General features: G+C 37.1%; 1 protein-coding gene across 4 annotated transcripts in view; it reads left to right on the top strand.

Annotated features, from left to right (window-relative positions):
• PARVA (parvin alpha) overlaps window positions 1–8,428 on the top strand; it is a 63,203-nt gene extending 54,775 nt beyond the window's left edge. For all 4 annotated transcript variants that reach the window (XM_085224090.1, XM_085224091.1, XM_085224094.1 and 1 more), the window contains one exon: window positions 2,283–8,428. In XM_085224090.1, the coding sequence (XP_085080216.1) occupies window positions 2,283–2,359 (77 nt within the window). In that variant the 3' untranslated portion in view covers window positions 2,360–8,428. The remainder of the gene's footprint in view (window positions 1–2,282) is intronic.
• The last annotated feature ends 3,686 nt before the right edge of the window (window positions 8,429–12,114 follow it).

Raw genomic sequence — 12,114 nt, 5'->3', positions numbered from 1 at the left:
GCTAAATAAATGAGTATGAAAACCAATGATTTTTATGGGGTCAACAGTTTATTTGGCTTGTTTGCAATATAATTGGAAGAGTATTAAAAAGCTTTCCATGACCTTTTACTTTAAAAATGGCCAGAACATTAATCTACCGAGTCTATAACAAATTCATTTGCAGTTTGAGCTTTTCAGATTACTTCTTGAAACACGTAAATCAAAGCCAAACTTAAATTCCACTTTTTGAAAATTGTAACCAGTAAAATGTTATTCACGTCAAATACAATTAGCAATGGAAATTAATCTTGCTTTCTCAGGGAGCACTTTGCTTTTTTCTGTGGGCCTTTCTCTGGAATTCTGTTCTGGTGATGGAATCATCTGGTAATTTTGCAAAGACTTGTGAAGAGATACATTCTGTATCTCTTCATTCATTTGAAGTTCTGTGTTAGGAAATGAAAGTGTTACGCAGCTCACTTCTGGCATGAAAGAAGAAACTTCTTGAACTATGTACAAACAGTATTACAAAGTATAATGTGATGTTGTGGGACAAAATGCCTTTCCTGTAGATTTTGGCATTTTTTCTTCATTTTGTAGCAAGCATTTTTTTATCTGATTTACTAAGAATCACAAAACTTTTTGGCCATGATTTCATGACCATGCATAATCTCATCAAGAAATGTAGGTTTGTCTGTTTTCAGTCTTTATCCATGGATGTCATTTTGCCATGTGGCTAATACGTAGGCTGCTCTAAAAGTAATGCCTCCTATTTATTTCCATGGAAGCTACAACAGTTATAAAAAGCACAATAAGACTATTGGATAGAGAAAATTCTCAGCTACAGTACACTATTTTTCAACATAGTCACCACCATTACCTATGCATTTTTACCAGCAACGAATAACAGCCTGCATGCTGCGCTTGTAAAAGTCTGCACCATTGGAAATGACCCTCTGTCGCCACTGCTGAAATGCACCACCCACCACCTCTGTATGCTCATTTCTGCTCTTTGGTCTCCATACACATTCAGCAAGTGTCGTTTGAATGTCAGTGGGTGAAGTTCTTTTCCCTTCAGTGTCAGGCACCATTTTGTCAGAGTGAACCTCTGCTGCCATCCATCACACAGCAACAGCATGTAACAGAATATTGGTGGAAAGGTTCAACCTCTCCTGCTGTCCCACCAACATCTGCCTCTGACATTGTGGGTCAATGTAATAACATAGGATGCATTACTTTCAGAGCAGCCCTGGTATGTTTAGCCTTTACAGCATGGTTTGGAACAACATGCATGGCTTTGATTGAATTCATTCTTCCACGTATAACCACTTCACCATCTGTGAGAAACATCAGCAAAGGTGAATATAGTGGCAAAACTGGTAAAGTCATCTGATGATTACATACACAGTTTAATGGGTTTCCTTGGAAGCTTTGAAAGTAGTGGGAGTATGCACACCATCAGCTTTACACCTTCATGGCTAGCTCCAAGGACCAAAGTTAGGAGACTGAGTTCCTGTACAGTTGTCAAAAAGAAAGGAGCCTTTCTGGTGGGTAATTCCTAAGTCCCTATTTGAGATTAAATATCCCTTGAAGCATGAATATAGCCTGCTGCAGTGGTACACGTCAGTTTGTTTTATAGATTTCTTGTGAAATAATATTGACTTTCTCAACAACTTCCCTTGGAAACAGCAGGTATTCATTAACTTTTTGTTCCGCATGAATCCTTTACTTTAGATGTTGAGTGTCCAAGGACTGATTCAGCCATGTACATCAGCTTAACTAAAGCATTTTCTAGAATATCTTCAAGGAGCACTTACACACCTAGTTTCTTTAGATCCTTTAGAAATTTTAGCCATGCCTCTAATTATCTTGACAAAATTAGGCTAGTAATGGAAATTACAGTCCAGTGTTCTGTAATCCTTATGTATGAGAAAAATTTTACTGCTTGATAATTTTTTTGAGATTATTTTGGCCACAACTAACTGAAGATTTAGTCCTGTCAGTATATGTGAAGCTAGGTATAGTTTTTATCTTGTAGGCCTTGAAAATTTGATTGCATTTCTACATCAGCGACTTTAGGTATTTGTAACCCTAACTAAAAGTGGTTGAAAAAATGATTTTTGAGTCAATAGTTTAAAAATTGCTTTATTTATATTTCTACTCTTTTTTTTACTGTCTTTATTATTCTAATGTTTACAGATATGGATCTGAGCAGAAAAAGGGAATGGAAGAATAAGCACTTTTTTCTGAAAATGCTTTGGACATACCAAGTTGCTAATAATTTTTTCCTTGTCTTTTTTTTCTAGATGTTGTAAATTGTGACTTGAAATCTACACTGAGAGTACTATATAACTTGTTTACCAAATACAGGAATGTGGAGTGAAGAATTCATTTGGAACATAAAGAAGTGTTAACAAAGAAAATATCGTAACATATTTTTCACCAATATTCCTCTGCATCGTTATCCTAGAAGGAACTAAACCATTTATCTGAAGAATCTTTAATTGACTACTCTTGCACAACTTTTTCCATAGTGGGTTTAAAGCTAAGACTACGTGAAACTAATACAAAGTATGGAAAAAATTTGGAGGAAGGTATTTGGATATCTTCTGGGAGAATCTATATCTCAGTAATAACTCCATCTCTACAGTTTTGTAGTAGGTGGAGCAGCAATGAAAAAAAAGATTTATTAACTTTAATTCAGATCAGCTGTTAAAGCCAAATACAGGAAGTTTCTGTACTAAGCATCTACTTCAGTGTTTATGAAACATATCTTTTCCAGTCTGGGGAGAAGAAGAATACTTTTCTGTCTATGATAAAATGATTGCATTGAAATTCTAAAAAATGTGCATATGGAGAAACAGTAGAACACTCTTCTTCACATCAGAACTGAAAATAATAGACTTTCTCAAGTACTTAACCTAATTAATTTGTATTTTCAGTGCAGTTAGGCTTGAATTTTATGGGTACAAACTGAAGTGGCTGCTTTTTCTTTCAGTCTTATTATAATGTGATACTCTTCTATAAATATGTAGTACTGAGCATTCCTCCTAAGTACACTTTGCAGCTTGTTCACGTAGTTTTGTTCATGAAGGAGATCTTTTTTTATTGTTGCTTTTTTTCCCCAAGTACACATTTTCAGGAAAGCACATTTGTACGATAGGGTTTCCCTGTAGTATTTGTATTATTAGCAGTAGAAATGCTAGAAAGTTGGCTTATTTTTCTTTTTCCAACTTTTAATAGTTGGAACATGGAATTGTCACGTTATAAGTTTAGATTTATTATTAAATATAATTTAGAATCTATCCCTTTGGTTGATGTTATGGTGAATGGATTTTGTGTTGTCCAGCATAAAAAATAATACTTATTTTCCAGAAACGTTCCTGTAGCCTTTCAGCTATGAAAACACTGCTTTTATGTAGGTTGCTCTGAAAGTAATGTCTCCTATTTATTTCCATGAAACTACAACCAATACAAAGAGCACAATAACAGAATCACAGAATCTCAGAGTTGGAAGGGACCTTGAGATATCATCAAGTCCAGCCTTGCTGCTAAAGCAGGTACCCTACAATAGGTCGCACAGGTAGGCATCCATGACGCTATTTGATAGAGAAAATTCTCAGCTACAAAACACTGTTTTTCAACATAGTCACCACAATTAACTATGCATTTTTACCTGCAATGAACAAGAGCCTGCATGCTGTGCTTGTGAAAATCTGCACCAGTGGAGCTGAGCCATTGTATCACAGCTAGTATGATGATGTGTCATTACTAAGAAAATGTTGCCCATGTAATCCATCTTTCATCGGCTTGAACAGATGGAAGTCAGAAGGCACCAAATCTGGGCTATATGGTGGGTGTGTGTGGTAGGATGGTCCAGCCAATATTGGCAATGTATTCCACAGTCTTCAGACTGATATGGTGTCCAGAGTTGTCATGTTGCAAGAGAAAGGTTGCCAGCTTCTCTGGCCTGACTCTGGAGTTCGAGCCTTCAGCTTAGTCAGTGTTGTGATGTGGCTGTCAGAGTTGATTGTTTGTTTGAGTTCCAAGAAATCAGGAACGCTCACCCCTTTCCTCTCTCAGAAGACACTGCACATCACTTGACCCATGCGAACTTTTTCATCGATGGGGAATTCACATGTTGCTACTTCATGGACTGCTGTTTTGACTCTTGCTTATAGTGATGACACCAAGTCTTGTCACTGATAACGATGCAATCCAAGAAACTGTCACCTTCAGCCTCGTGTTGGTTCACTAGATCCTGACAAAGATGCAAGCAGTGTTCTTTCTGTTCCTCAGTGAGCATTTGTAGGATCTAGCTGGGACACGCTTTGTGATACTGTAATGTTACCATCATCATTTTCAATGTGTTGAAGCCAGCATTCAGCTCCGTACACAGTTTTGTGGTCATAATCTGCCGACTCTTGTGGATGAGCTGATTGGGACACAAGCACCAGTGAGTGCCAATTGGCACTATTTTTTTCCACATGGAAGAATTCAGTTCCCCCCCCCAACTGCTTCATCCATACTTCCATGTCAGATGCCGTTTTGTCAGACTGCCCCTCTGCTGCTATCTGTCTCACACACGAAAATACAATGGAATATTGGTGGGAACCTCTACTTCAACTTCTACTGCCATCCCACCATCATCTGCCTTTGATGTTGTGGGCCAACATAATAAAATAGGAGGCATTACTTTTGGAACAACCTTTGTAGATCAAGACTGTTAACATCTGCAAAGACTGCTACAGTGTAAAGTTGGTTGGTCATTTTTTGTGTCTATAAAGAATACTTTTTTTTTTTTTTTTTTTAAATCATACGATAAGCTGTTATCTGTTTGGTTTCAGTTTATCAAAGACAGAAAAGGGAAATGGGAATTGATTCTTTCCTTAGACTGCTATCAAGCATCAGTTATGTTTCCATGAAGAAGCTCTAGAGGCTGCCTGCTGAGAAGTAAACTAATCATATATTAGACATCTTCATGTCAGTTTTAGATACCTTCTTAAGTGAAGTGTTCCAGTGCAACACTGTTTCTTGGGATACTGGCTTACACACTAAGGAAAAAAAAGTCCTGAGGCAAAAATTATTGGAAATTTGTGTACTGTAGAAAGGAGACTTTTGCAAGTCATCCAGTTATGGCAGAACTGCTGTAGGTGAAAGCGCAGCAATCTATCAGCTCTTGAGACTGTTCATCTGAAGAAATGCAGTACTGGCAACTACCGTTACTAACAGCTGAATGTTGATAACAAAGCATAATATTTTTTTCAATTTTCAGGGGTTTTTTTTGTTTGTTTTTTGTTTTTTTAAATTAGTGCTTTCCAGTGCAACATCAACTTAAAGGGAAGGCAACAATTATATTCTGCCTTTGGTGAACAACAGCTAACAGTCAGTAACAATATTGACTGTGCTGGAGGGCCACAGAGATTATTCTGTAAATAAATAAATCTCAATAAGTATCAGCTTTTGCAAAGGAGAGTCAGTATTTGGTTCAAAGAATAATATCTGGATATTCTCTGAACTCAGAAATTGTGTTCTAAAGGTATTCATCAAAATATTTGGTTACCTCTATGTTTTTTAACTGAGTTTCTGAAGTTAGAGTTACGGAATGTAACAGTTATTTACATTTTACATAGGTAAATAACTGGACATTTTTACTTCTGTTAAAATGAACATTTTCATTATGTCTTTATTATTTCTAATCTTCCTGAGAAGCTAAACAGTAGGAATTAACCAACCATTTTTTTGGAGGAAAATGAGGTGGGGCTTCTCATGTGTAAACAAGCAGCAATTTCAACATAGCTTACTATTTAACATGTAAGAAGTTTTCAATTTGCAGAGCTAGATTATAGTAATTGTAATAGTTCATTAACAAATGTATGATGTTTCTTCTGCAGATCCTGTTCGGTTGAAACACTTTCACATCTCAGCAGTGCCATAACATTTTGATTGTTCTTGTTTTCAGGATTGCACTTTCTGTAAAAAGGAGATTTGTATATGTAGAGGAAAAAGGTTAGGAACAATGAAACTGTTATTTCTTAAACTTGAAAAGACATATTCCTGTGCTATATTGATATAACGTTATTGGAGATTTTGAAGTCTATTCTACCTGTATTTTCAGTCTTTAAAATAATAATAATAATAACATAAAACTGAGATAGAATTGTGAAATCCCCATGCTGAAATGATGTTATGCAGAACCATAGAAACATTTAACAATGTCCAACCTCTGCACAAATTCCCTTTTTTATGTAAGTTTAAATTGCTATTTAACCAAGAGAGTCCTGCATAAATATAAACTCATGTGTTAATTTTAACATGTTCACGCAAATAGTGTATGCTGCCAGGTAGGAGTGGTCACTGCTTATATATGACAGTGTAGATTTAAATAGCTATCTGATAAACATGAAATCTAATATACAGATTATATCTAATATTTATTGCTTTGATACAGAATATTATAGAAATATAGAGTACTACTGTAGACAGTTGGCTCTTCAACAGTTAGTGTTGGCCAGCGCCTTCCTGCGGGGAAGTAAAATGTTAAGGTAGTTGAGCCATATTCTGCTCTCATTTATGATGCTTTTATTCTCAGTACACAGCACTGTAGGTCAGTGTGCAAATGGATACAAAATTTCCCTCAGTTTATATTAGGATAGAATTTGTTTACATTTTAGGTCAGTCCTGGTTTTATTTACGATTAATTTAAAATCTGTTTAAATAGATCCAAATCAATAGATTTAGCCAATGTAAGACATCCGCGATCAGCCGGAGAGGCCTGTTTCACAGAGGGAGCCTCTCGTCTTGAGGATGCTGTCTCAGACTTTGGCTGTGTTTCTAAACCCAGGCCACTGCCTTAAGATCTCATGACGGTTTCTGAGTATCATCCTCCAGACCAGTGTGTTTGTGTGTTGTGCTCTGTCACGTGAAGGCCCACAAGTAGCTGAGCCCACTGAAAACCAGCAGATGTTAGCCTGTCTTGAGGGAAAAAAAAAGGGAAAAAAAAAGGCAGTAAACATTTCTGATGCTAGGACATCATGAAACTGCCAGAGGAACTTGAAATTCATCTATTTGCCATCGCAGCAGTATGGTAGCCATGTTTGTTTTGTGGTTGGAGGTGGGCGTTCCTTCTCTATCAATGGATTCTGCCAACCACACAAAAACAAGTTGTTGTTTTGTTTTGTTTTGTTTTTTCAAAAAGGAGTATGTAAAAAAGTCATTGTTAAAATAGTTATCTAACATCCTAGTACTTTATGGTCCCCAGGTTTCTTTCAAAAGCTCCCCGGTTACCATCAAGAAGATTTCCCAGAAAAAATGTATCAAAGGAATCCTTGTGTAGTTTCACCTGATACACATATCAGGCTCACAAAAGGATTGCTCTGTGTTGACAGTGGAGCAACTTGCTTGTTGGCACATAAATCAGTGGCATTAGATCAACAGAGCATTTGGTCTGTTCTGTTTATAGAGGGGGTTACAGCATTTAGGAATGGTTTATATTCAGGCAAATTATATCAATTGACCTAAGTGCTACTTGGTTGATCTTGTTCTTGCTCATTTTCATAAAGTATCTTTCAAAATTCATATCTGTTTAATTTTGCAGACATCTTTCTGCAGCCCATAGTGTTTTAAAGCAGAATGGCTTTTAGAAATGATGGAGTTTATTTCATTAGATAAAAAAATATATATAATATTTAATTATTATTAAATAATTATACTATATTTTAGCTTTAGGTCTAGTTTCTGTTGTTCATGTCTTATAAATCAGCCATCACATGTGGCCTGTATGCATGTCAAGCACTCAGAAAGAGAACAGTGCCTTGTAGACCTCTTGCAAGATTTTCTGCACTGTTACCTACTAGAGTTTTACCATTTTGCTATGAGAATCAGTGTGGATTTTCTCTTTACAGTTAAAAAACAAATAAAGGCAGAATAAATCCTTTGTAGAAAGTTGTAATTGGTTTTAAGTATGGGGTTTTTTTAATTGTATCACAGGAAAAATGAACATAGTGGCTCTAAAATTACAAAAGTAATGCATACCTCAACATCCACGAATTTTCCAAAGAGCTTTTGAGTCATTTGACATTTTCTAGGGCTAATGTTTTGTATTTTGATTATACTTTCTGTGTGCCTATTTCTTTTAGTAATAATTGAGATATTTTCTTGTATAATAGTTTAATGCTATACACTCTGCAGTAATGTTGGTGTCATGTAAATACAAGTTTCTAAATTTCAAGTGCAAGTTTAAGAAAAAAACATTTGCAAAATTCACTTTCCAAGGTACCTCACAATAATGCTTAGTTTAAATTAACATTTTCCCTTCAACAGAAATCAGTAGCTTTCACAGAATATGTTCTATGTACTCTGTAAGTAAGCAACACTCCATTGCTCATATTTCCTGTGGCTTTTTTCTGAAACCTTTGTTATCATGCACAATAAAATATCACCTGAAAATCAATGCTGTTGTTTTGGGGCTGAAGTATGTTACATGTATGAAAAAAGGAATTAGGAAGGCTGTATGGTTTCATGTCCTTATAGCTTCCAGACCTCTCTGTGCATCCAGCTTACTCTTAGTTACATCCCTGTGGGTGTACTCACTATTTATTATTATTTTCTGTGGAGGCCAGTGACAGCTGAAAGTGGGCTGGCAAAAACAGCCATGTAAACATATGCTTGAACGGATTAACGGCAGCAGGTCAGGAAAATGCCATATTTGACTCAAAACAGCAAAGTGTGCCTTTGCTTTGATGTTGCTGTGTTGAGCTCCTTAGTTGAGATTTTGCAGCTGGTTTTGCAAGGTAATTCTGTCAACTTCAAATTTAACTAATATTAGTGGAATGTTAAAATAGTCAAAATTAACTCATGCATTTCAGAAAATAGCTGCATTCAAGAAGCTTTTGACATTATTTTTTTATAGATGTATTTTTGTTGTGATTCTTTAATGAAGAAGCTTCAGTGGAGAACTTGGAACCAGTCAATAATAAAGGCAAGTAAAGTGTCACAGATGAACATTTTTAGCCACTGAATTACTGGAATGAATCCAGAAGCAGGTGTTTGATCTTTAGTCTGCTTGTAAAGGTGAAACTACCAAAATGACCTGCCTAATCAACAGGGAACACTTAGGACAGGGTGAGTTTTAATGCCATTCTTCAATCCCAGCCCCATTACTCAGAGCTGGAAAGACGTGTATGTGCTTTGAATCCACTGTGCTAAGCCCCACCATCTGCCCTGGCAGCTTTTGTCCCGAATTTTGTCCTGAATTTTATGGGCTTCACCCACAAAACATTGTAGTACAGCAAATAGGAGATAGTCTAGCTACCTCAATTAACTTCACTGGTATTCACCCAGAAAGTGAAAGACATAGAGTTTAGTGCCCTTCTGCACAACTGGGAGTTATTTCTGTTTCTCCTTAGAAGAGTGCTTCATTTAAGGCAGTGAGCATTTTTTGTTGGCCCTGCACTGCCTGCTTTCAGGTGAGGATGCACCTTTGTACGTAAAGCAATTCCACATTAACTGAAAGAGGGAGAAAGAGTATAAGAGGGAGCATAATTATAATTATATTCAAACGGTGGAAAGGGATTTAGAGAAAGAATATATCTTCTGGGCCTCCTGTATTCTAGTCTATCAAAGGGTGCTAGAATGCAAAATGTTTTGAAGAGGGACCAGAACTAACATTACCTGTATCAGAGGAATATTACTGCTGATCTTTGGTCATGCTTTCACTCATCTTTTCTAAGACTTTGTGAGCAAAACAGCCCCAAGACAAGATTTTCCTACCATACACAGCCTCACAGCCTGATTTAGGTTTGAAGTTCATCACCAAAGCAAATAGCTTCATTCCCTGCTTTCCACCTGTGCTCTAGTCATTAGGTGAGCTCACCTAGGAAGGTGAACACAACCTCATCTCCAAGCTGCACTTAGTAAAATTGACAGACATGATTGCATTTTGTCTGTCCAGTCAGTTGAGGTTTCTTGGGCCTTCTCTGAGTGCAAGTATTGTATGGAGTGCTACATTTCGTTTTTGGATTCCAGTCAAATTAAAACTAGAACTACTCAGTCCCATTAAGGTTGGGTCAGCTCTGAACATGTGCAGGCATAAATGCTGGGGAATTTTTAAATGAAAATCAAGGGTGAAATTTAGATGCCTTCGGGGAAGGTGGTGTCTGAACAGATTTTTCTGGATTGCAACCTTGGTGCCTCTGTTCTGTGTGAGGAGCTGAAAGTATGCCTGGGGCCATACCCCTCTCATGGACTGGGGAAGGAAGTCAAGAAGAGCATCTTCTGCTTCCTTTCTGAGATCTTCACATTATGATAAACCACACAGGCAGTTTTCTGCTTGGTTTGGTTTAGTTTTATAGGATATAAGCCTGAAAATATCCTTTAACTATTTCTCGCTCTCCTGGGTATTTGCAGTGTTCCAATTTGGTGAAAATTAATACAAAACCAACATGTTGGGGCTCTGAAAGTCTTCAGCTGTGACGAATCAGCACCATTCATTGCTTAGGACTTTTGATACTGGGAGGAATGAATGCTGCTGTCTGTAGTTATGTCTCTGAATGATTAGTCCGTTGGATCACATGCCAGATTTATAACTGTTATATTAGTTGAACAGTTGAGGACTATTAAATTACATGCAAGGGGTGGGGTGAGGGGAAATTGCTGTGACCAGGACTTTTTGTTTGTTTGTTTTTTACATAACTTTTTTTCTTACTGGTTGGCAATATCTAAGTACTAGGGGAATACAGATTTTCCTTTGCACAGTCTGACATTTGCAAGGTTATGAGGATTGTAGCCTCAATTCAGGAAAATGGTGAATTAACCTTAAGTGTGTGAAAAGATGTCCTTGTGGCTTCTTTGAGTCTATCTGACCTGGAAATGGATAAAAATTCATATAACCGTGGGAAGCCCCAGTCACATTTACACTGAGGTCTGACTTGTATTGCCTTCACAGCCCAGCACAGTCCTATATAATTACAGCCACAGAACCATTACCTTTAATGACTGCTTTCCTCAAATGGTCTCTAATAGCTGCTTTTTAAGTTACCTTTTAAAATGTACATGCTTCTTGTCCACTCTTGTATTCATTAAGAGTTTCACCTGCATGAGGCTTGAAAAAGCAAGACAATGTATCTCTTCTCTTGGGAGGCCCTTAAATATCAGATATCTAAATCAATTACAGAGTAGCAGAGTTCTGCTGTCTGCTTTCAGCCTTGGCACTAAGTTTTAGGTAAACATAACTCAGATGTGTTTCTTAGTGCTGTTTGTTTTATAACCATGCCTACAGGATCTGTTGCACTAGCAGTTCTGTGAATGCATGCTACGCTACAGTCCTCATCTTGAAAGGCTCACAGTCTTGCAGGAGTGTGAGAGAAGAAAATCTGTAAATGAACTTTACAAAGAAGATCATGATAGGTATGGATTAGGAATCAGATTCCCCTTACAGTATCCTATCTGTGGCTTTATGTTGTGGTATAAAACAGGGAGCTAGAAAGTTACTAATGAGGGCTAAGTGGAATGCCGATCCATAGGGAAACAGGAAACAGAGGAATTGCAATGTCTGTTTAGAAGGTTACCACACTGCCTCTGACAAAGACACTAGGTGCTCAGCATCAAGCCACTGAAGGAAATAAACGTGTGGGTTAATTAGGTTGCTGGAGGAATAATTTTGTCTATTGGAATGCTGCAAGGGCCATCAGCTAGGAGGAAATGGCCAGCTCTGCGTATGTAATTTTGACTTTCCTCTACATGGTAGTAACTGAAATACTTTGTAATTGTAACCATATATATTTTAGAGTACTGAAGGTGTCAGTCTTGGATTTCTAAGCCTTCTGCACCTACAGATCTTTCTGAACTGTTTGCAGTGGCACTTGAATTGATAGAAAGAACATCATTAGTTCAGACCTTTATTCTTAAATACATAAAAACCTTCTACTGTCTGAAACCCAATCTCAGTTCAAACAGTGTCATAACATCTAGCTTCATTTTTTCTGTGTTATCTGGACAAATTAACCCATTAGCTGCACTGACTTTATTGTGAGTCAGAGGTATATGACTCATGTGAATAGAACACAATTCTATTCTGGTTTTAATTAACTTGGCATCCACCCAAATCCTCCTTACAAGTGAGAGATACCAGATTAGCTG

This window comes from Meleagris gallopavo, chromosome 5 (assembly GCF_905368555.1).
Source record: "Meleagris gallopavo chromosome 5, MGAL_WU_HG_1.1, whole genome shotgun sequence".
Lineage (NCBI taxonomy): Eukaryota > Metazoa > Chordata > Aves > Galliformes > Phasianidae > Meleagris > Meleagris gallopavo.
The sequence above is the reverse complement of the archived record's forward strand: the minus strand, read 5'-3'. Positions and strand labels throughout refer to the sequence as shown.